This window comes from Callospermophilus lateralis, chromosome 8 (genome assembly GCF_048772815.1).
Source record: "Callospermophilus lateralis isolate mCalLat2 chromosome 8, mCalLat2.hap1, whole genome shotgun sequence".
Lineage (NCBI taxonomy): Eukaryota > Metazoa > Chordata > Mammalia > Rodentia > Sciuridae > Callospermophilus > Callospermophilus lateralis.
Genome location: NC_135312.1, coordinates 86992713 through 87017296, shown reverse-complemented (window position 1 = coordinate 87017296; position 24584 = coordinate 86992713). Strand labels below are relative to the sequence as shown.

The following is a 24584-nucleotide window of genomic DNA, read 5'->3' as shown; positions in this document are numbered from 1 at the left end:
GGCCCTGGAGGCTGACTGGCCATTAAACACAGAATGATGACTGGTGTAGCAGGTGCAGTGAAGTGGGGAGGTGTGGAGCAAATAAAACAAGTCCATGGCATCTATAAGAAATGTTGACCCCAGGAAATTTTAAAAGGTTGTGTGCTGTGGTATCCATGACGTATGTGTGAGAAGTATGATGGCAAGTGCATTTCTCATGCAAGTGCTTCCATTACATGCAAACTGTTATTCCTTTAGAATTCCCAGGCCCTATCCTATACGATTACTTAATACTCAAAGAGAACCATGACTGGCTTTGACAAATAGGCCTTTAATGCAACTCATTGGCCCAATGTCAATGGGAGCTTTTCCCTGAGCTACACCCTTTGCTAAAGTAATTTTCTAAACCTACTGCTGTGAGTCAACTATTTTCTTCCTGTCAGTTTTCCTTGACACCCTTTGACATCTGCATCAAATTGAAGCTTCTTATTAGCACCTTTTATGACTTCCAGCATTCCACTGATGCATCTCTTTCTAATACTCCCTCTTGAAACTTTGTTCAGACTCTCTGCTCCCTCTTCTGCACACCATCCCGTGGTCCTCTCATTCCTACACTTTAAAACCTCTTCTCCTAGTGCAGCCAACAAACTCTTTTTGCGGATGCAATCTCTTCTTCACAGAGTTCCTTTTTAAGATCTCAAGATGGCTGGTGAAACATGGAGGGCAATCTTGTAAAAAATTTTTGGTATTCTGCTGAGGACAATTCTTCCTTTAAAATAAAAGGACACTATGCAAAAAAAGAGATTTCTTTTAAACTTTTCTTGTCAGAAATTTACCTTCCTGTGCTCCTGTTGTCATGCTATACTTAGACCCCCCCTCCTTTTTTTTTTAATTTCACAGCCTTTACCTATTCCAACAGCAAATTAAGTTGGATCTATCGCCAACATACCCGAAATCTAGTCATGTCCCAGGGTCTCTACCATCCCTCCTACTCCAAGCCACCAGAGGCTCCTGCGCAGATGCCCAAATATCTGTCCTTCATACAGCAGCATGTGTGATCATTAGAAAATATAAGTCAGTTTATGCTGCTCCCTGGATCAAAAGGCTCTGCCTAATCTATACGCCTTTCAAAATAAAACAGTATTGTCATTAAGGTTCTTCACAATCTGACTCAGCTCCTTCTTCAGGCCTGTCCTGTGTCTCTCTTTCCTCATTCTTGCCATTCCATTCTGCACCATCAAATTGTACCCATTGTCAGGTTTTTGCCTTTATCTTCTTCTGCCTGGGTTGCTGATTCTCTAGACATTTGCATTGCTAACCCCTTAGTTTGCTCAAGTTTCAGCTCAAATCTCGTTCCTTCTTTAAGAGACCTTTCCTGACTAGAGTATCTAAAATAACACTAACCATTCCTTTGTTCTCCTTTATCCTGCTTCAGTCTTCTTTACAGTGCTCAACTCTGTCTCCTATAGTATTGATTTGTTTGCTATTTAGCTTTCTCTTTTCCATCCACTGTGCTAAAAAATAACTGAAGTGTTAAAAATGAGAACATGAATTTCATTGGTGTGATACTCTGCTTTTACCCACTGTGTCTACAAAGTTTCTTAGCATGTAATAGGTGCTTGGTGAACATGCTAAATGAAGAAATGTAAGTTAGGAGTTGTATTAATATGTTTTGCATTATTATAACAAAATGCTTGAGGTATGAACTTTACAAAGATAAAAGATTTATTTAGCCTACAGTGTGGGAGCTTCAAGGCTCTGGTGCTTGCATTAGCTCAGTTCTGATAAAGACTTAATGGCAAATGGGAGCTCTTCAGACAGGACCACCTGTCAGAATGAGCAGTCACATTTCAGACCAGGAAGCTGAGAAGATGACAGGTTTCATACAACCCCTTCTGAGGGCATGCCCCCAGTGAGCTAAGGACCTCCAACTAAACTCTACCTCTTAAAGGTCCTTACCACAGCTTGAGGACCTAGTTCGCAACACATGAAGATTTGCAGGGGACATAAAGCATATTTTAAACCATAGCATGAGTAACTTCTGGGCTTTTAGGAGTGTATCCTTAGCTAGTATCAGTCGCAATTTTGGCTCAGGAATCTGTTGATGTCCTCTACAATGAGAACAAATGCAGGGAAGAGGGAGTAAATAACTCCACACAGCATGAAGCAATAGAAATCACACTGTGACACAGACCTACAAAATGCTAACTACTAAGAGACTGTGGAAGCGACATCACTGGACAGAGCCTATTCTCAATTAAGCACTAGTGGCACTTGTATATGCTAGGTATGTAAAAGAAAAATGAGGCTAATGCCATGATGAATTTCTAAACTTGACCAGTTGTACATGAAAGGAGCAAAACCTCAAATACCACTCGTCCTGTAAAAAGAGACAGAATGCACAGGTGGAGTATTCAACCACACTACCATGTTGAAATAATAGTGCCATATTTAACTTCTTGATGGGACATTTTTCCCAATTAAGCTCAAGTTCATAGGCCACAGATTCCATATATCTGGTTTAGATTTTTCTCCATCTGTCTTGCTTCACTTGGATTCTGTGCATTTCTGCTATGGTTTTGGTAATACTAAGTCTTATGTGTATCAATAGCAATTTGATTAACATATCTGCTCTAAGAACAAGAGATTAAATGTGGTAGCATCTTTTGCATAATTTTTTGTGTCCTACACATCTACTGTACTTTGTTAAAGTGAGCGATATCAGATACTGTTGTCAAACTAACAAATCTTCTGAGTCCCTATGGAACCAGCACTCAGTCCAGTAAGAGACTGTCCAGACAGTGTTGTGGAAGGAGTTCCAGATCACTGAAGTACCAGAACTCTTGTTGAGACAGAGAAGACTATGGAATAATGAAGGAATAGAGTAGCCACCAAATGGAAGCTTTTGAATTTTGATTCCTTTGGATTCATTTAAAAGAGAAAGATAACAATTACAGACTTTAATTCCTTTGGACCTCAACTTATTTTGACTTTAATGCGCAAGAAGATTTCATTTTTGTAGTTCAGTTTCTCCTTATGGAGTTGTCAATAGAGGAGGAGTTATATTCAAAGGAGGGACATTCTATATTATTGAGACTTTATTTTCTAAATGAATTTTTATATTATCAGATACTCAACATGTCATTTATTTTCACTGAAGAATCTTTAGTAGGATAAATTAGATAATACGACAAACATAATTGAAATGGTAAAAAGAAAGAGGAATTATTTTCTAGACCTGGTTAAAAAGAAAAGGTCTTGGAGGTGATTTAATTAATATACTATTTGTTTGTACACATTTTGCAAATTCTTGGGGACAAAAAAATCTAAATTTTGCCCCACTGGTCCTGAGAAGATACACAAGAAGGAGTGATTGGCTGTAAGAGGATGATCTTTTGAGAGACAACCTGTGTTAGTCAGCTTGCCATTACTATAAAGAAATACTTGACACAAGATATGCATGAAGAAAAAGGACTTATTAAATTCATGGTTCTACAAGCTGAAAGTTCCAATGGTATAAGAAGGTTATATGGTAAGGGTATAGCCTATCTATTGGGTACATTACCTCATGACATGGATAGCAATCATGGGAACAAGCAAGTGATTAGATCTCCAGCCAGGAGCAGCGAGAAAGACTGGGGTCCCCCATCCCTTCTGAGTACACACCTCCAATGATCTAAGGACCTCCTGCTAATCACCACCTCTTAAAAATCTAGACCATTTTCCAATACCACCATCAGGGGGATCACATTACCTACAAACATTTCAGGGGACACAAATATTATTCAAACTATAGACTGTTCCAGTAGATAGCTGATGAGATATCATCATCTATCTACTGATTCTAACCCAATCTTCATCACAAACAAATGGTTATGTATTGACTTAAAAATTATCTGGGGAATGATGTATTTGTGTGGGAGGGGCCAGTCCTTCTTTTCTAATCCTTAATGTTAGTTAAATGTGGAGTGGAATAATAATCTTGGCTGAACTGCATCCCTTCCTTGTTTCTCTTATATAATAGAAATTGTCTAGTTTGGTAGAAATTTGAACAAGGTTCTTGAATGACAAATACACACTTCAGCCTCTTCCCTATAACTTCTTCTTTGGTGCTAATTGCCAGAATGAAGTGTGTCATTCTGTCCTGCCCATCCATATTGTAAATTTTACAGGGAAACTCCCATGGTGTAGATGTTTTTAATTTGATAAAACAAATAGCTAGGAAAATCCTAACTGACTGTTTAAAATGATATGGAACTTACCTCAGCAATGCTTGAGGTATCTTCCACTCTTACCTGTACCTATGGGACTGTTTTAGCTCCACGGCTACACTTAATTCACCCCACTGAGTTACAGAATGTTTAATCTCTACATCTCCAGACCATTGGCATTTCTAAGAAATCATGGGCTTTTACAACTATTCTTGGACTTATAATAGATGAGTACTGTTGGTCAAACCCTCCTGATCTCTCTAGGTTCAGAAAGCAGAGGCAAGAACTATTTCCCAGGAAGTGAATTTGAATTCATCAAGGCCCTTACTTAGTCTATCACCATCCACATATAGAGACATCTTGTAGCTTCTTTGTGCTGTATGGAAATGAACCAATCCCCAAGCATGATGGCACCTCCACTTTGGAAAATTTTAGCCCAGAGAAGATTATGAGGAAGATGCTGTCTATCTTCAAGAATTTAGAAAAAGTCTGTAGATTCCTTGCTCCAAAAAGCTCCAAAGAAGAATAAATGAGTGGAAATCACAAGCTGGAATACTTTTATTTAAGTAAAAATTAACTTTCCTACAATTACCACTGTCTTACCATGAAATGAGCTACCTCAGTAATAGTAAACTGCCTTGGATCACCTCATGGTGATATCATCCAAAGAATTCCCACTCAGGCTACAGAGTCAGACCAAATACAGTTAAACCATGAAAATTATGGATACATGAGAATTATCCCCATAAGCAAAACACAAGGAAATTTGAATTCAGCTTTTTTGGAGAGAAAATTTTAATATATTTATCTTATTATACATTTCCCTAAATTACAAAGTCAACAGCTGCAAATATATTCTGCTACAAAGCTTTCTGTAAGAAATATCTCTATAAGAAAATACATCTCATTAACATTTCCTGTAAATAAATTACTTCAAATAATAATTTTGAAAGGGTGAACATAAGGGAAATAATGCAGAAACCAGATTGTAAATGTAATTGCTATAAAGGAAATGTTTGACTGAAATGTTCCATTTTCATGTCACTAAGCTTATATAACTTGTTGACACAAACTTTGGCTCTTGGATAAATTAGCTTATAATTTTAGTTTTTGCAGACACGTGCAGAAAACGTAAGTCTTCATCATCCTAGTAAATGTGTGTGGGAAGCTGAAATTCTTAGCAGATATCCATGCTCAGATTCAATTTCTACCAGGAGAACTTAAATTTGAGATTGCAGATGGGGTTTAAGTAAAAGAAAATTAAGGTGTGACTTGCAGTCTATAATAGTTTAAAATAACAACTATAAGATAACTTTCTTCCTTTTATGCTGTAGACATAATATTTAGAACTGGTTAAAAATAAAAGTAGCAAAGTGGTTTCGAAGAATTTAGAACTGTGGTTTCTATAGGTTAGCAATATGTAGATTTTGCAGGTTATTACGTTTTTTCAAACCTCAGTGGCTGCAAAACCAGATACTATATCTTTGGAAATAAAAGGCTGTTGCAGAGAGAGGTTGGTGCAGAAAAATTAGGTAGCAAAATCAGATGGTTTATCAGTTGATTAGAAGCTTAAGAGGACAAGGAACCTCATGCACTGTCTACCTCATGAGTCAATTCTGTGACATACTCATAATTAAGATTCTTTTAGTACCTCAAAAATATAAAATAAATATTTTGAGGATAGGAAGGGCAAGTGAATTCACACTGAACTCATCTGCATAGTAAGGATTCTAATAGCGAATCCCATGGAGAACTTCCATGTAGGTTTGCAGTCTCTGGTTTCAAAGATGAAAAAAACTCAGCTTGTGCTTCAGACATATGATGTATATTTATATAGATCTATGTGTTGCCCAAACCTGGACAATTGACAAAGCTTTCCCCATTTCTTTACTGTGCTTCAGTGCAATATAGATATTACTCAAGTCCCTATTATCAGCTTCACTCTAGTCCATTGCAGAGCATGTAAAAAAGAACCATTTTTATCAATCTAATACTATCAAAACTTAGAGTGTGTCAAACTTTTCAAAATAATGATGTCTCCATTAGCTTCATTTCCCACATATTTTGGATATCTTTAAACATTTTGCAATCTGTGAAAACTCTTCTATGTGCATTTATTGCACTAGTCACAACTAATGGATACAGTTTGGAAAACAAAATGTACTCAGGGTAGGAATCTTATACAATCAAGACAGATGCCATGTCATTCCTTCAGAATCAAGGAACTGTTTTTTTATTTGTGTATTTAATTATACATAAGAGTGGGATTCATTATGCTATATTGCTGCAAGACAGATCATATTAAGGAACTGTTTTTTATTTTATATCAGTTCTTATTAATTACAAGTGAAGTTAAATTTTTGAAAACAGTATAAATAAGCAGTTTGAGGAAGAACAAGTTTGTTTTTTCCAAAGATCTTGATGAAAGATCTGGCATTATTTTGAAATCATTTGGAAAATATTGACTGCTTTTTTTTCTTTGTCTACTCAAGGCCTTTAGTTGAGCATTCAAAGTAGAGTAGCAAATTAAAAAGTGATTCTCTTGCAAATTAACTCTGCTTTATGTTTTCAATTCCTGTTTATCAATTCTTTTTGTGTTTTAGAACTTACACATCAATGTAAACTGGAAGTATTTTGTTAAACTAGAACTTTGAAAAGAAATGTGGATTTTAGGTTATTTTTATAGGCGATCACCAACCTGAAGGAACTCTCTCCTCCAGCACAACCTAAACTCTTGGAAATTCATATGGAATTCAGTAATTTCCACTACGTGCTTTTTTTCCTTATTAATAGCATTTTCACAACTGTGTACATTATTTACATAAACAAGTTGCATAATGGAAGCCTGCTGGTTGCGCTGAGTTTGACACCCTTCCAATTCATTCAGTCCTCTTTTCTTTCTTTCTTTCTGTGGTCTATATTCTTATCACCTTCGTCATCTACACCATCCTTATGCATTCCAAACTTTATTTTCCACCATGCCATAATGCGTTAAATACATGAATTCACAGTCTGCTAGTGGTGATTCTCCTCACTGGTGATCAGATTTTCTGACACACGTGGAGTCTGGCTTTGGAAGAATAGGTGGCATCTTTCCACACTTTGCAAGACAAGCCTTTTGCACAGTCACACCGCTGGAAAATTTCCAGCCCATGAGAGCCCTTCTTGCGCTGTTTGGTACAGACTTCGCCCTGATGGAGCACTGGTTTGCAGATTTTGGTCCAGAAGTGACGAGCACAGCAGAACCCTTCAATGCAGTCTGATGATCGCAGGCAGGGGTCTCCTTCATGCCCTGCAGAGACCACCACCAAAAGATACACTGTAAAATGTTCCACTTTGCAATCTGAAGCACATAAAATACTTTACTTATAGTATCTTATACAATTTACAATGAAAAGTCTTGGATTCATACCAACTGTCTCTCCCTGTGCTCATATAAATCCATTATTGTCTATTTCCATTATTTGCCATTTGGATATAAAACTTAATGATTAGCCAGGATTGTGCTTCATCTCCCCTTTACTTTGTGATGGCCTACTTTTAGATAGTTCCCTGATCATTGACTATTTTTTTTTCCTAGAGGGTAAGTGACAAAAATGTAAAATAACTGATCTCAAACTAACTTTGAGATCCACAAAGTAAGTTTGTTCTTCTTGACAGATCAGAACAAACTTCTGATTCAAGAAGAAGGCTGAAATGCTCAGGGACTCCTCTTAAGACTACTTATCAATTACAGTCAGGAAAACAGAAACTTTGAGTGTTCAAACCAGAAGATATTGTATGCATAGAATTGGTCACACAGTTGTGATTGAGCTAAGAATCACCAGAGGATGGTGAGAAGCTGCTACTACCACATTTAGGCTGTCTGAACCAAAGGAGGAGGTGATGTCAGAATCCAGAGGCTGGATTCAGATGCTAGCCAAGGCTGGCATCCTAACAGGCCTACCTGTCAGGAGCTAAAGCAACAAGGAGACATAGCCCTGCCAGAAATACTACCTGAAGCAGTAAAAATGGGAGAATATGTTGGCTCAAAGAGCCAGGTGAATCTGACAGGGAGCCCAGGCAAAGCAATCTATAAAGAGCTGCGACAGAGAGTAGAGCAGAGAAAGGGCTCCAAGGGGCAACCAAGGATCCCTTATAAGAATATACAAATCTTGGTATTGTATCCAGAAGTCAGCGAATAGCCCACCCATACATCATGGTTGAAATGATCCGTAATCCATATAAAGCAGGGGTTGGCAAACTTTTCTGTAAAGTGTCATATTGTAAATACATTAGGGTTTTGAGGCCATATGATCTCTGTCACACTCCTCAGCTCTGTTGTTGCTTTGCAAAAGCAGTCACAGATAAGACCCATATGGACAGACCAATCTGTTTTCCACTGAAACAGGTAGCAGTGCAGAAGGGGCTCACGGGACATAGTGAAGTCATCTCCACATCTGAAGGGTTATCTGTTATCCAAGATGCAGCTAGTCCCACTGTGAGATCTGGGAACAACTCATTTGCCATTTCAACCTAAGATTTCTATTTGCCATTCAAAAAATTTCACATACTATTAAATAAAAATGATTAATAATTTTAAACTACTGTACGGTAAAATATATATCTGTTGGAATCAAGAAAGATATGAATGTAACAGTAAATGGATTTGTTGGACTAGAAACAGGAAAAGAAAATAAGACCTTAATGAGTGTAGAAAAAGATAACTGAAGGGGGATTATTTGTTAATATGTTTAGCACTATCCATGTGATCATTAACAGTCTGAGTCAGACTAATGGATCAGATATTCTCTGGATATTAGGTCTACAGAACAGGAAAATGTTTTGTGGTCAAACTATAGAAATACTGTGTTTAAAAAGTTAAAACCAGGTTTTCTCATTGCTAGATTTCTCAGAGACTTTGGTATATCCATGTTTATTATAAATGTCCCGGAAGGGGGAAGAAGTATTATTATGAAATTCTTTTATACCTAGGGCCCTTTTGTTCAGTAACATTTTGAAAGGGGGTACTCCACAGAATACTCTTTAGAAATGCTTCCTTTTATAATAAATATTGAAAGCATAGGGATTCGTGTTTTCAAAATTTTACTATTAGTCATTCAATGTTAAGAATTTCATACTTTCCAAGCAATTAGGTTTCCAAAGTATTCTGATGCAAGGAAGGGGATCATATGGCCATACAAAATCCCAAAGTAAATCAACAATTTGGGATAAGTTGGTTTATAAATAGTTTATCGTATGGTTGCTTAGTGAAATGATATTCCTGAATCTGCAAAGGTGAGAAAATGACTCATAAGCTTAGTGATTTAATCACGTAGCTGCAAAGGATTTTTCATTTATTTTTTATGTATGTTTGTATAGAATATTTCTCCTAAATTTCATATTAAAAGGAAGGCCTGCTTAGAAAATGATCTGAATCATCAGGGTACTATGATTTTCATAATATTTATTTTCAAACAATTTAAGATTGCTAAAGAAACTCTAGCATCCTCAAAAATAAGAATGAATTCATTTTAAATCTTGCCATTACTTTTTTCTTAAATCAATGAAATTAATCACCTATAGTTTTCTTTTACTTCTTTATTGAAACAAGAAAAAGTAAGCACAGAGGTACAGATAGACCCTACCTTTTATATGTGACATCTTGGTGTGTGGTCTTCCGAGATTCTGCCATCCCAAGTCATGGTTTGAATAATGACCGTGGCCTCGGTCTCTATGCCTACTGCCATCCAGAGCTGGGATGTGAGGGGTTAAAATGCTCTCAGTGACCGGGATGCAGATGCCTGGAAATGCGATGCAGACATTTAGAACAGCTCAATTCTATAAACTTGGCACTTACCTAGAGATGAGATATTAAGTCATTTATCTGTTTACTGTCTGTCTCTCTGCATATTCACTCATTCATTCATTCATTCATTCATTCACTTATTTACTAAGGTTGGGTATAGCATACTTTGGCCCTAGAGCCAGGCTTTCTTAATTCGAATGTTATCTCCTTCAAGACCCAAGTAACCTTGGACAAAAATGAGAATAAAAACAGAATTGGGGCTGGGGGCTATAGCTCAGTGGCAGAGAACTTGCCTAGCACAAGTCACATACTGGATTCAATCCTCAGCACCACATGGAAATAAACAAATAAAATAAAGACATGTTTTCCACCTATAACTACAAAAGATTTTTTTTAGAAAGAATAAAAACAGAATTAACTTCACTGAGTTACAATAAATATATGTGAAATGCTTAAGTTATCTGCTAAAGAATTAAATTAATGTTAGCTATCATGTTTTTTAAAATCATCTGAACAGACAACCCCCTTGGGGATTCAAGGTTGTTTTGTTGTTGCTTCTGTTGTTATTAACAATACAATCTCTGTCTAAACTGCAAACTTCTCTAATGGTATAAGCTCTTTCTCCACTTACTTTCTGTGCAAGGTACACAGAGTAGGTCTATGCTAGAGGTCAGAGCATGCATAGTGATATGAGCTGGACTCTGTTATTATGCATGACAAATTATATGTTTCTAACTACCTTCTGTTATTACTTAATATTTTTATGTATTGTGATTCTTCATATAATTATTAATGCTGAATTGTCTACTTCTAACTTCATTGAAATTGATGAATTCAGGCTAGGGGATAGAATCTCAACTGGATTTTTGGAGGAATTTTGTCACCATGCCACATGACATCTTCAACATAAGAACTAAAGCAGCAACTGGCATGAAGCTGGAAGAAGGACTTGCAACTGCATTACTAAATTACAGCAGGTTATCACCCTCTTTTGCTTTTTTGCACGTATTTGCTTATGTGCTTGGCAGAACAGAATATCTATCTATCTACGATGTGGCAGTTCCAATTTGCAATATCCTAGATCAGCAAACAGCAGAAAATATAGATGGTGGTCAGAACCCAGAAAAACTAAGATTTCAGAGGTTATCCAGGTAATCTTATACTACCTAAAGCATAGGTATTCAGAAGTCTGAGTAAAAAGTTAGACTAAGATGGGCACAGTGGCACACACCTGTCATTACAGCTGTTTTTTTTTTTTTTTTTTTTTTAAAAAAAGACTAACTTGTAAGATAGTATTCTTACACGAAAACTATAGAGGCCCATGAACACTCAGTGCAATCATTTACCATTATTGCAGCGGTTACCAGGGCAACACATGCCATCTCTATGACAGCGCTTCTTTTTCCTCCGACATGCCATGCAGGCTGATGACCCTTGGTGAGGACTGTGGCAGTATCGCCCAACTTCACATTCCTTATCACTGCTACAAGGATAGGCCTGCAACACAAACAGTGGAACAACACAAAAAACAAAGGATAAGGTCCTGTTACCCTTATGGTCTTACAAGTGTACCAAATCATCATGGAAATTAAATCCCAATACTTCCCTTCTGAAAAGAAATATACCATTGTAAAAATGTTCAGAATAGAGATCCTCCATAGTGACACTTAATTGAAAACTTTATAACTATTGATGGTTGATGATAACAAGGATGAAGGTGACACTATTTATGCATTCTCACTGACCCAATTTTGGGGTTAAGATTTATACTTTGTGCCAACTGGTGAAACCCTCAAGAGTGACTTTGAGGACTCAGAAACAGCCATAGTGCTGTATTTTCACTAATTAGTACACATGAAACAGTCATCCCAGTCTCTCCAATCTTCATCCACTAATGGAAGATGGGGAAGGTAGTGAAACAACAAAGGGCTGTCCTAGAAGCTGATGCTCATCTCCTGTCCAGTTAGGGAACAAATACTTTAAGAGCAAGTCCTCACAGTCCCTACCTGTGAAAAGCAAAAAGGAGAAGTACTTCCAGAACAGTCTGAAACAATGAACTTAGGGCTACAAATAAACCAAGGAGCAGAATCCTCATTCCTGCTGCTTCCCATGATGGGCAGTAGTGTTCTGAGTAACCAGAGAGATGCTTGACACCGGTTGCACCAGCACATTCTCAGGAAGCAAAAACGCACCCTCTTGACCACAATAGTCTATGGGTACTACATCCTCGATTCATGCGGAAAAGACTTTCTCTGCCAAGCGGTATATTCTGAAAGCTACACAAGAAGTGTCGGATAATATCTCAAAAAAATATATATATATACATATGTGTATATATATATATTTGTGTTTATGTGTATGTATATATATATATATACACACATAATATATGTATTTGTCAATATATAACTGGTGTGTGTGTGTGTGTGTGTGTATACACCAGTTACATGCTCCTTGCCAATTGCAAATTTGGAAACATCTAAAATGACCCTGTTTTCCGAGATTTGAATATCATACCAATCAAACTTACTCATACTTTAAGACAGAGAAACTTACTAGTAAGACTTTGTTTATTTTAAGTGAAATTTTTTCCTGATTTTCAGAGTAATACATTACTTTTATTTGAAAAATACAAAATATGTTTTTTCAAAAGCTGTGTGCCTATTTTTAAGCAAACATATATGCTATGAAAATGAAGATATGGATGATTTTTTTGTAACTCTCAAATAGTGTGACCGGATGCCATGATATTAGATTTGATATCCTAACATGGTATTCATCGCTCATTCTGCTGTCCCTGTTTTCTCCTTGTCCTCTTTCACTCTCCATTCTTCCAGCCCATTTTCTTCCCCTGTCCATCTCATGTATATATGTGGACACATTCATCCCCTACATATTTTCCATTTGATTCTGATCATATTCATTTAGAAAGAGGAACTAAAGATAAAGTTTATGTGTGATTCTGGGTGAAAAAAATATATTTGCTCATCATTACAATGACTGGTTAACCTTTAAAAGAATTACACAGAAAAAAAAACGAGCTACAAATCAAAGGGTTTGTAAAGAATTGCACAGTGGCCATGTTGAATGCATACGTTATAATTGAAATCAGATAAAGCTGTAAAATGAGTTCACGTATTATTAGCCCGCTCTGCAAGTCCATCATTAGACTTCACACAATCTGAATGAAGTTGAATTCATAGTACAAGGCCATGTTTCAAGAATCCAAGACTGATGAAAACAAAACAAATACCCCCTCCCGCCTGCCCTACCACACTCTTTCCCGCAAGCACTTCACCCCTTCCTATTTAAAACCAGTAATTCGAATTGAAATACAATTCACATGTTTCTGATTCATTTACATTTATTTCACCAAATTGTTTTGCAAGAAACATTTGATGTCTTACAAGTTTCTTTCCTCCCTCAAAAATAGGACATGTTCTTTCAACGGAAATAAACACGTGCCCTCTAATACATCACGTGCTATTTACAACTCCAACAACAAATCATCAAATGATTCTGAATATAGAATAGTACTTGGCTCCATCCCTCAACAATATCTAAATGGTAGAAAGAAAGTTGTTTTTGCTAAAAGTAGCAGTTTGTTTATGCAGAAAATTGTAAAGGGGCATCATCTTTTTCCCATTTTCGGTTGATGAGACATGGAAAATATTGAAGTGACAAATAATTGATGCAGATGACATTGAAAAAGTGGTATACACAGTAGTCTTACTTAAATGGGATTACAGTAAAAATCTCAAAACCTAATTTTTGAGAGAGAATCCTATTTTGTCTAAGTCAGAAAATATATTAGAGGATATGTAATTTTATTATGTGTCAACATATTTTATTTAGGATAAAGTCAAAAAGACCCAGGCAAAGACAGTACTTAGGAACTCTTTAAAAGTAAAACGTTATGAATGTTGTGAACTTGTACTTGGCATTGAATCCCAGAGCATAAATTCTAGGGGGGATTTTTTGGAAAATTTAAAAAAGTAAATTTTAATAATTTAAATGCAAAGTTATATTACACAGCTTCTAGTACGCTTAAAACTCCTGGCTCCAGTAAACAATTTTCATAAATGAATAAAATCAAGAATGAATAGAACAAATTGATAGAAGCAAGTTTTTGGTAAAAGAAGTGATATTTGGAGGCATACTCACTTTCAGAAATCAGTGTCCCCTGCCACAAATTTGCTCACCCACAAGACTTTTGTTCATTTGTTTGTTTGGTTTTGCATAGCCATGAACAAGAAAACATAGACTATGAGAAAGTACAGATCTAACCTAGTAATAAACATTCTCATGTCAGCATTAATGCATTATTTTTCAGTAAAGATTTTTAAACAGGGCATTTTCAACTCAAAAATTACAAGGGCTCGGTTTTTTGCCTGAAAATCCTCTTAAAGTGTCTGGGAATGGTATCTCACAGTGAGAGAGAGACACAAGGAGCCAGGGAGGCAGGCACAGGGTTAACAGTCATTAGGAGAGACTTGGAGGAGGCAATGACAGTGACAATGAATGGACCACGTGGTGGGAACTATGTATGTTAATAAAGTTGGCATTTAGGAAATTCTATGTGGGGGCTGGGGATGTGGCTCAAGCGGTAGCGCACTCGCCTGGCATGCGTGCGGCCCGGGTTCGATCCTCAGCACCACATACAAACAAAGATGTTGTGTCCACCGAAAACTAAAAAATAAATATTAAAAAATTCTCTCTCTCTTTAAAGAAAAAAGAAAATTCCATATGGAAAATCCTTATTTTCCTTTAGTTTGTCCTTCAAAGGCTGTTATGTGGTCCCATCTGATGATGGTTTTGTGACAAAAATGAGTTTGAGCCAGGTACTGTGGCAAAAACCTGTCATCTCAAAGATTTGGGAGGCAGAGGCAGGAGGATCACAAGTTCCAGGCCAGCCTCAGCAACTTAGCAAAATAAACTATCTCAAAATAAAGTAGGTTGGCAATATAGTTCAGGGTAAAGCACTCAAGGATTTTCTCCCCAGCACAAAATAAAAACAAAGTGAGTTTGAGCACTAAATTTTCACTTAACAAAATCAACCATGATCATGTTCATCTGGAACTTATTTTAGAATAAAAAGGCTGATTTTTTTTCACTTGCTATAAGAATTGACTTCATGGCTGTTCATTTTTCTTGGACTATAGGTGAAGAGTTTAGATAACTTTTCTTTTTTGTCTGAGGATCAGTGATGGTCTATGTGAAAGAATGAAATTTAAGTGAAAGAGTTAGGGGAAGACTTCAGAACATATGTCCCTGCTAAAACATCTCACAATTAAATCAGAAATTCTGCCTTGTGAATATCCAGAGAAATTTAGCTTCATGCATAATAACCCATTAACCAGCCTTGATCACAGTGAGAAGAAAAATTAATTTGGGACATGTAATAATAGCAGAAGATTAGCCATAGCCATAAATTAAGAATGTATGAGAGCTGCCTGCGATCAGGCCAAAAAAAAAAACAAAAAAAACAAAGTTTGTCCAACCCCCCCTTCCAGGCTAAAAATAATGTGGTTTCCATAAATAGCAGTGCTAGTGATCATTACAACCATGACATGAACTAAAAAAAGAGAGAACACATTGGGCACAGCTTGAAAATAAAGTCTATCAGAAATTAGCATTTCTTTTCAGTAGAAAGTATTTCTTTTAAGTCCATTTCCTCTGTGCTAGTTTGAAGTCATTATTCAAAATTTTAGCAATGAAGCAAAAGAGAGGTTCAATAACTTCTGGAATCAAGTAACGCACTCAGTGGCAGAGAACTGGGGGATTCTGAGCCCTGTCCTGGCTTTTAGGTCCCAGTGTGTCATGACAGAGCATTTCCTAGGGAGGGCCTGAGGTTCATAGAGACAAAGGTGATTGAGTGGAGTCCTATGTGCCAGATTTAGAGATTAGAGAAATAAGCTTGGCCACATCTCTTTCTAATACCAACAGCATGTCCTGCTGCAGCTGTTGGAAAGACAGAATACTGGTGGGAATCTCTGACAACGCTGTAAACAACATTTTCTCGTTCCATTTCTTGACAATAGTTTTATGTCCATTTAAATTCAGTGTAAATCAGAGTTAAAAGTAGATGCTAACCATGCAAATCATGATAATTAAATGATATTTTAATAAGCAAAGTAAAATGAAATGTAGTTGATCCATTTCATTTGAAGTAATTGGTCTTTATTTCCCCAGTTATTCTCAAGACAATAGACTGACTCGGACATAACTTTCCTGTGTTCATATATGAATACATGAATAGTGAAACTCCAAATCATGTACAACCACAAGAATGGGAAGTTATACTCCACGTATGTATATCAAAATATGTTCTACTGTCATGTAAACCTAAAAAGAATAATAATAACAACAACCAAAAAAACTGCAGGTAAAAAATACCTAGTAATTCAAGGTTTACATTTAGGATTTAGTTTATTCTTATTTTTCAGCAACTGCTTGTCCCTTAGAATTTGCACATGCAGTGAAGTAATCAGATCCCCAAGAATAATGAGATGAGGAAAATTGTTTCAGATATCTCAGCAGCACTGAGCACTGAATAGAACTTTGTCTATGGCTAGAACCTGTTTAGTTCCTAAGTTTTCAAAATAATGATATTGTTCTGTTTAATGATTAGCTGTTTAATGATGAGGAGGGACAAAAAAGAAGAAGAAGAGAGAAACATCACACAGTGTTCATGTGGGATGGCCACCCATCCGGATGCTTGCAAGACCGCCCTAGTTTTGTTGTTGTTGTTTTAATAGGGACAATCCTTGTCCCCGCAAGCACTGTTTGTAACAATCTCTCGGAAGTTTTCTGGAGCCAGAAAAACGTCATCAATTGGTCAGGCAGAAGAAGCCTGCAGGGGACAACACAGCTGTGGGAATAAATAACATTTGAGTAGACAGAGAGAGGTAACAGCAAAGGGCTGAGGGTGGGAACATATTGGGGGTTCTGGGAACCCAACAAAGGTTGGCAACTACATTTGGGAAACCAGATCAGATTGTCTTGCCCCAAATCCTCAGAGAAAACATTAATTTCCCTTTATGCTATTCCACATGGTAGAAGTATATTTCCACAAACACACAGAGTACAATACCCTTAAGGTGGTCATTTTGAAATCAAATAGTAAAATTGCAACCTTGGAAGGTGCAGGGACCTAGAATTCAATCTGGCCATGTGCAGTTGTATACTGTCTGCCAAAGGCTGTGTAATCCTATCTTTTCCTATATCTTCAATTACCTCTAGGGGTTAGAGGTGTATTAGATGCATCTTTGTTCATTCATGAACATCAGGCCAAGAGGCCTAAGCCACATTAAATCTGAGGGGAAAAGTTCAGATATTTCATGATGTGTTCATAAAGGTTCATGAAGGCAGCTGCTTTGGTATCAGTTCAGCTGATAAATATGGATTCAAATTTTAATTATTGAACAACAACTATGACCCAGATATTTTTAACAACTAGTTCAGTGATCTGCATATTTTCCCTATTAACCCTAAGATAAATTTGAAGAACAGAATCTCATTCATTGGAGATCTAAAATTTTTTGGCATGTGTTTAAATTTGTTTTATTTAAAAATATGATACCTAATGTTAAGCATTTTATAAGATGAAGTTCATAGTAATTTAATATGATTCAATAAAATATCTTTTAACTACTTATTATTTACTGATCCTAGAATTAATCACAAGATATATACCCATAAGCATTTTTCCTTAAAAATAGTGTGGAAATTATTAAGCTAAATTTTGACATATACAAATCACCACCACTATTTTGAATGTTTGCATCAGAATTTTCAATGGGGGTTAAGAATAAGGATAAGCTAGGGAAAGAGAGTTTAAGACAATTCATTAATAATATATTTATTAAAATAAAAATTCCAGATTTTATTTTTGTTTGACATACGAAACAGTTCTTGTTCCTCTGGCCAATGCAAAACTTGGAATGTGTTGAGGGGTTTTCTTTTAATTTTTACTGACAAAATGAAAAACAAAAAACAACTCTCACAAACTCAGGTATATTCCTGGACAATTTTAAGAACAAATAACCATGCAAATTGAGAATCTGGAAATTGACTCTATTAAAGTAGCTAAGACTGTGCACCGTATGGAAAATCTTTGAGTATATTTTACACATATTTATTTTAAAGATAAGAAAGATAAAAAAAAAAAAATCTTTGATGCACACGTTCAAAGCCAAGAGAATGTCTACTGATACTCCCTGATTACAAATGATTAGGAATGATGGATTTCTCACAATGGCTCATTAGCTTCTCTAATGTATTCAGAATCTGAAGAAACAATAATTATATGAAATAAGGTCATGTGCTCTCTAACTTTGGTTGCTTCATTCTGTTCTCTATATATTATTAAGCAGAAAGGATATTGTAGGAAATTTTCACTTTGAATATAGACCATATTCTCAACTGTGACATGATTGATCATGGAGTGAATGGGGCAAGCTAACCTTTTCCATATAGTGGTGATACCAAGAGAAAGCCAAAGGATGTGGTTTACCTGGCTCCTGGTTATCTTTGTTCAGCTTTCAGCCATCCCCCAATTTAAAATATATAGAACAAAACACTTTCATGCTATGCTCACAAAGCAGTATCTCAGAACTTGAAGCAGTGGCTGGAGCCCTTTATCACTTGTATATAATTATGAAGTCCTTCATAATTCTGCAACTAGTGAAGTAAAACTGTCCTGGCCTAAATAGAGGAAGAAATTGCACAATTTTAAGGTCTCTCCCAAATCTGGGATTGATTGTCTATAGTATAAAATTTCCTTCATAGCTTTACAAATTTGTCTGACCTCATGATCTTCAGAGATGTAACATGGTAGGACAAATTTTGGAGTCATTCTATATTTTAAATTATGCCTCCAAAATTAATATGTTTTGGTATCCTTATCTAAATTGCAGAGTCTCAGTTTCTTCCTGGTTAAAGTGGATGTAGCATTTCTAACTTCAGCTATATCTCCATACTTAAGTAATTGTAAAAAATTCCATGGAGTCTCTTTAAAAACTACTTATTCACAGATTACTCTCCTAGAGATTCTGTAAGACTGGATGGGGTCCAGGAATCTGTATTTTAATTCTCTCTTGTTGACCATACAATCAGGTAAGATAAAGAAACACTGCTTTAAAGAATTGTTGCAAATATTAATGACAGACAAAGCTCTAATGGGGGTGGTGGTGGGGGTCCCTGACAGCACGAGTCTCAGTAAGAGATTGCCTGACAACAACCACTATTTCCAGGAAAGTTCATCTTTGCTCCTAGGGCTTAGCCACTGGGCTTAAGGGCAGGCTTGAGAATTTCTAAAGCTATATGAAAAAGTAAAATAACACATAACGAACACACCAGTGCACTTTAGGAAGAATGCAGTGTGGACTCAGAGCTGTCAACACACCCATTATGGCTGGATTGTCTCATATCCTCATGTGGTATACACCTGTGTCTTGTTGGCAGCACATAACTTTGTGGGTTTTTCTGTATTGTATATCCTGTGGGTCTTTACAAAACAAATACTTTTCCTCCCTATACCAAGTATGATAAATAGATGATGTATGTTTTTATTATTTTCTATTATTTGTACATAGAATCAATCTTTCCTTTTCCAGTGGAAATTAAATTCAAAATCCAAAAGGTGATATCCAAGTGTATATGAAAACATATACTTTCAAACTGTTGCTTAGAAAAGAATTTCTTTATGATAATAGAGTAGGTCAAGGTTGGCAAATATTTCTCTGCCCAAAATGTAAACACTTGTGTTTTTAACATTAGATTAGTTTGATTAATTTTTGCTTGTAATATCATGGATTTAAAAGCGAGGATATGAGATTCCAGTGTGTATGTGGGGGATGTGGGAGTAGATATATGCATATATATATATATATATGTGTGTGTGTGTGTGTGTATAGAATTACCTTAAGTAATCTCAGGAAATATATTCAAGAAATATGTAACAGAGTTTGCCTGTGGGAAGGTGGACAGGATTATTGAGAACGGAGGAAAGAGAAAAACTTAGTTTACATGGATGCCTTTAAAAATATTTTATTATTTCCACTATATGCAAGCATTGCCAAATAAAATTAATACAATTTTTTAAAAGAACTAATATTTTAAGACTGCAAATAAATTTCTTATTTGTTGTTAATTTATGCTTTATTGTTTTATATTACAAAAGCTTGGAAGCACTTGGTATTCCTAGAACCAGAGCTCATAAAAGAGATATTAAATTTTCATATTTGTTTTTTAAATGACACACTATCAGCAGAATAAGGTTTTTCAATGAAATTTACAAAAATATATACATAAGCATATGCAAGCATATATTCACACGTGTGCGCGCGTGCACACACACACACACACACACACACACAATGCGAGTTCAGCCGATTATTCAAGTGAGCTAATGTTTATTGTCTTGGCTGATTTCATTTAATATAGACCATTCAAACTGTAACACTTCTCTAATCTTTAATTCTCTTTAATTTCCTCTAGGAATTATGCCAGACTAACCATCAAGTGATCATTGACCATATTTTTATTCTGATTTTGAGAAAACAGTTTGCAGAAACAGATAAAATTCGAAACATTGCTCTTTTAAGGTCAAGAAGACTGGAAAAGAGCACAAATATAATCTAAAGTATTCATTCTTCAGTAAAAGGAATTTTTAATTTCTGTTTAAAAGATACGCTAAACTCTAAGCACATATTTTTCAAATGTTATAAAATGTTCCCATGTGAGCTTAGAGGACTTTGTAAACAAGAAGCTAGGCAGCATTTTATCCTCCCAGGTGTGCCAGTGTGAAGATTTTTGTGGTGGCTTAAAGAAAGGCTGACCCCCATGATGACCAAAAGGTTTTTGGCAAGGAGTTTACTTGTAGCAATCAGCACACAGAATAAATTACTAAGAACATTTTGATTAAAAAAGTAGGACAAGGAGGTGGTTCAAAGTTCAAACATAGAACTCTGCCAAAGTAACCCCTCTATTTCTGCCTCTGTCATTTGGAAGAAAATAAACCGTAAGTCTGTGAAAAGTACTGGAGTGGAATTATTATAACATCTCTATATGAGAAGAGGAAGGACTTAAATTCGAATTGTAACTGCAACAGAATGAAGGATTTTAACTCCCAAACTTTGAGAGAGAAAGGAAGAAAGTTATCTCTTATGATCTGTAATTCTACCATCCTTATTCTTTGCCATTTTTGAGCCTGATTCCTTTGCTAGGTATCTCAATCCTGCACTTGTATAACCTTTAAAATTAATTAGAGATCTGTTCTCTGTGCTCATATTTTATTCTCATTTGTTTGGAATGTTCAGGAGACAAGACAGACCTCCAGATAAAAATTCATGCAAGGAGCACTCCAAGTACACTTATATTGTCAATCTCATCATTTCTGGGTTCCAAAAGCCAAGATAAACCATGAGAGAGACTGAAAGCAATCTCGCAGTCTCAACATCATTTAGGTGAAAGCATCCCAGTGGAAGAGGGACTTGATGTCCTGACAGATGAAATTTTACCAATAGTTGAGGCTGCTCATTTATTTCAGACATTTTCAAAGTGATTGAATCGAAAAGCTTTGGCTTGGAGAGTAGTTTTAGTTTTAGTTTTTGATAATAATAGTAATATGGCCACATGTTGTTTATTAAAGTAAAATATTTTTTCCAAAAAATAATCAATATCTCAATACACATATGGATTTGCTTCTCAGCCTTCTACCCCTCCATGAACCAATTTAAATTTTTTCTGTGTGGAAAAAAAAGGAAAGAAAGGTCAGCACAAAAGGACAGAGGAAATTTGTGTCTAGAGAACAACATGGTATAAAGACATCACTCATTTTTTTTTTTTTGCTATCAAAATATTCTATTTAAATTCTTTGCCAGAGGATCAGAAAGGAGAGAGCAATGAGCCAGAGGATGATGCTTTGTATTTGTGTGACCCTCATGTTCAAATATCAGCTTCGGAAATGTGGTGCATCTTGTGATGACATACGCAATGTGTTAGTAATCCCAAAGAGAACATATTGAAGACGTTGGTCCCCCACACCACCCACATCCCAGTCCATCTGCTTTGGTGTGGCGACCAGTACATTCTGAAGAGTGCAGGAGAGGTCAGAAGACTTGTTACCAGATGATAAAAAATGAAATCATGTCTCTGGGTTCCAATCACTTTCCCTCTGTCCCATTGATTCTTCCTGCCTGTGCAGAGTAGGCTCCTGTGGGTTTCTGCTGCTTCTCTTGTAGGTCCCTATTTGTTACTGAGAATCCCCAGACACATGGGCATTGACACTTTTAACACTTTCGTGTCTGGCCTCCGATTTCAGCAGGCTTTGCAGCAAATATGGGGCTTGAAAATGTGCGATGGAGGGAGAGTAGGAAAGAAAAGAGGAGTGCAGCTAAGAGACCAAAAATCCCCACCAGGGACTAGGACAGACATGTCCTACCTCAATACAAACCAAGTGCTATTTTGGTTCATAGAAGTCTAGACAAACAAAGTGAACAAAATTCATTAGCCAAACGTCTAATGAAAAGTTCTAGATAACATCGCTAAGGTCATTCTCTAATCCTACACTTTATTCAAAATATTTTTCCCCTCTCATCAAACATTAGAGTGTATCTGGAACTGTGTATAGAATGCTATTGTGTCCAGTTTTATGTTTGTTTGGTTGTTTTAACCAAAGAAGAAAGCTACATTACAAATGAGATGACCCCAAAGTGTCCTTGTTATTGGCACAGTATGTGATCCCTGTAATTTCTACCTTTCCCCCCAACTTTTGCATTATATGCTCCAGCTACACAGGATGACCTGTGCATCCCTTAGTCATCCACACCCCTTCATGACTCAATGTATTTTGCAAGCATTTTCCCTCCACCAAGAACACCCTTCCTCCATTCACTTCATCATCAGAATATTTCCAACACATCATCCAGAGATTATATCAACTGACTTCACTTTTGGGAAATCCACCAGGCTGGCTCTCTAAGCCCAGCTGAGTTAGATGCCCCATGCAACTCGTACCCCGATGATACTCCATGCTTATCTGTACCAGAATATTGATCACTCCTCATTGAATTCTTCATCTGCCTCCTTGAGTAAGGAAATCATTTTTTTTTAATCTCTATATCCCCAATGGCTATACACTTTCTGAAATAACTTAGTATTCCACTATTTGTTCATTTATGAATCAAGGAATGAGATTTTGTTGCAACAGTAGTAGGACATTTATGGCACTGAGTTGACCAAAAAAAAAAAAAAAAAAAAAAAAAAAAGCACCAAGAAGTGGTAAAAAGCAAAAGCTTGAAAATTAAGAGTGACTTTGAAGATATTTTGAAATTATTTTTAAAAAATCAGTCACATCCTCTATGAGCCATTTATAACTGCAGCTATAGAGAAAAGAGCAGTATATGTATTTAAGAAGAAAGGAAATTGGCTGTTGAGTAATTTTCTGGCCAGCAACTTGGCTGCAAATGTTTCATGTTAAACCACTAGATTCACATTTTTTAGTGCTATCATCAGTTCCTTACCTTACATTCCTCTGCTGAACATATTTTTTCATGTATAAATTATATAAAGAGAAAAGCCAGCTCTTTCATGTGTAATATAGATGATGTCTGCTGCATCAATAATGGTCCTCTTACAGTCATCCAGAGGAGCAACTGCATTTAATCTCTTTCCTAATTGTTTTCTGGAAATGGTTTAAGCCACTTAGCAGATGGGAGCTGTGACAAAGGGTACTTCCAAGGACAGGAGAGAGCTGGTAACACTGCCCTGCCAACTGCTTCTTTCTTTTCTTTGCACTTGTCTATAAATACAGTTCTGTTGGTGGATTATATCTGATAGTCTTCTTTCTCCTAGTCAATCCACCCCTAAGAAGCACTATTGAAAAGCAGTAACTAACAATGGCTTCCTTTCACCATTTTGGTGGCATATAGATTTAACATCTTGGTGGTATTAAAGGGATCTGATTTCTCAGTGCACCTTGGTCACAGCAATATAGTATCCAGCACATAACTACACGGCATGTAACAAATTCTTGCTTCATAGAATGCCATCATCAAAATATTTATCTGATATCTGTTTAAGATCCTAAAGTAATTGAATTAAACAAGGTTTTCAACCAGCCACATTAAATTAGTTAAATCTCATTCACTTGTCAATTTGCAACAAAAATGTAGATTGTGATTCTAGGTTTTGAACAAAATTCATTTCAAATATTGTCTATGATTCTTTATACAGCTATCCAACTCCCATAATTATGACCACACTTATTGAAATTTTAGAAACACCCATACAGACCTAGCTCATAGGTTTAAGAAAATATAGAAATCTGCCTAAAGAACTTTTTTTAGCCTATGTTGGGTGCATATTTAGAATTTTTGGAAAGATGATATGAGCCTATTAATTGGGAAATGAGGTAAGAAGAAAGAAGTCTACTTCCTAGGTTAAATTCCCTAAGATCCATGCTTGCTACATGTTTTGAGTCCAGGCAGGGATGTCACTGTGCATTTGAAAAGGTTAAGACCTTGTAAAACTCCTATGCAGTCTGGCTGCACAGATAAAGGCTAGAGTGATTGGATTCCCTTGTTGCATAGGAAGAGGAAAGA

At 36.2% G+C, this 24584-nt stretch overlaps 1 protein-coding gene across 1 annotated transcript in view; it reads right to left on the bottom strand.

The window, feature by feature from the left end:
• Positions 1-6359: 6359 nt before the first annotated feature.
• The window catches only part of Dkk2 (dickkopf Wnt signaling pathway inhibitor 2), a 95940-nt gene continuing 77715 nt past the window's right edge, over positions 6360-24584 (bottom strand). Inside the window, exons 2-4 of the mRNA XM_076864657.2 lie at positions 11325-11475; positions 9818-9973; positions 6360-7482 (exon numbers count right to left, since the gene is read on the bottom strand). Coding sequence (XP_076720772.1) covers positions 7232-7482; positions 9818-9973; positions 11325-11475 — 558 coding nt within the window. The 3' untranslated portion in view covers positions 6360-7231. The remainder of the gene's footprint in view (positions 7483-9817; positions 9974-11324; positions 11476-24584) is intronic.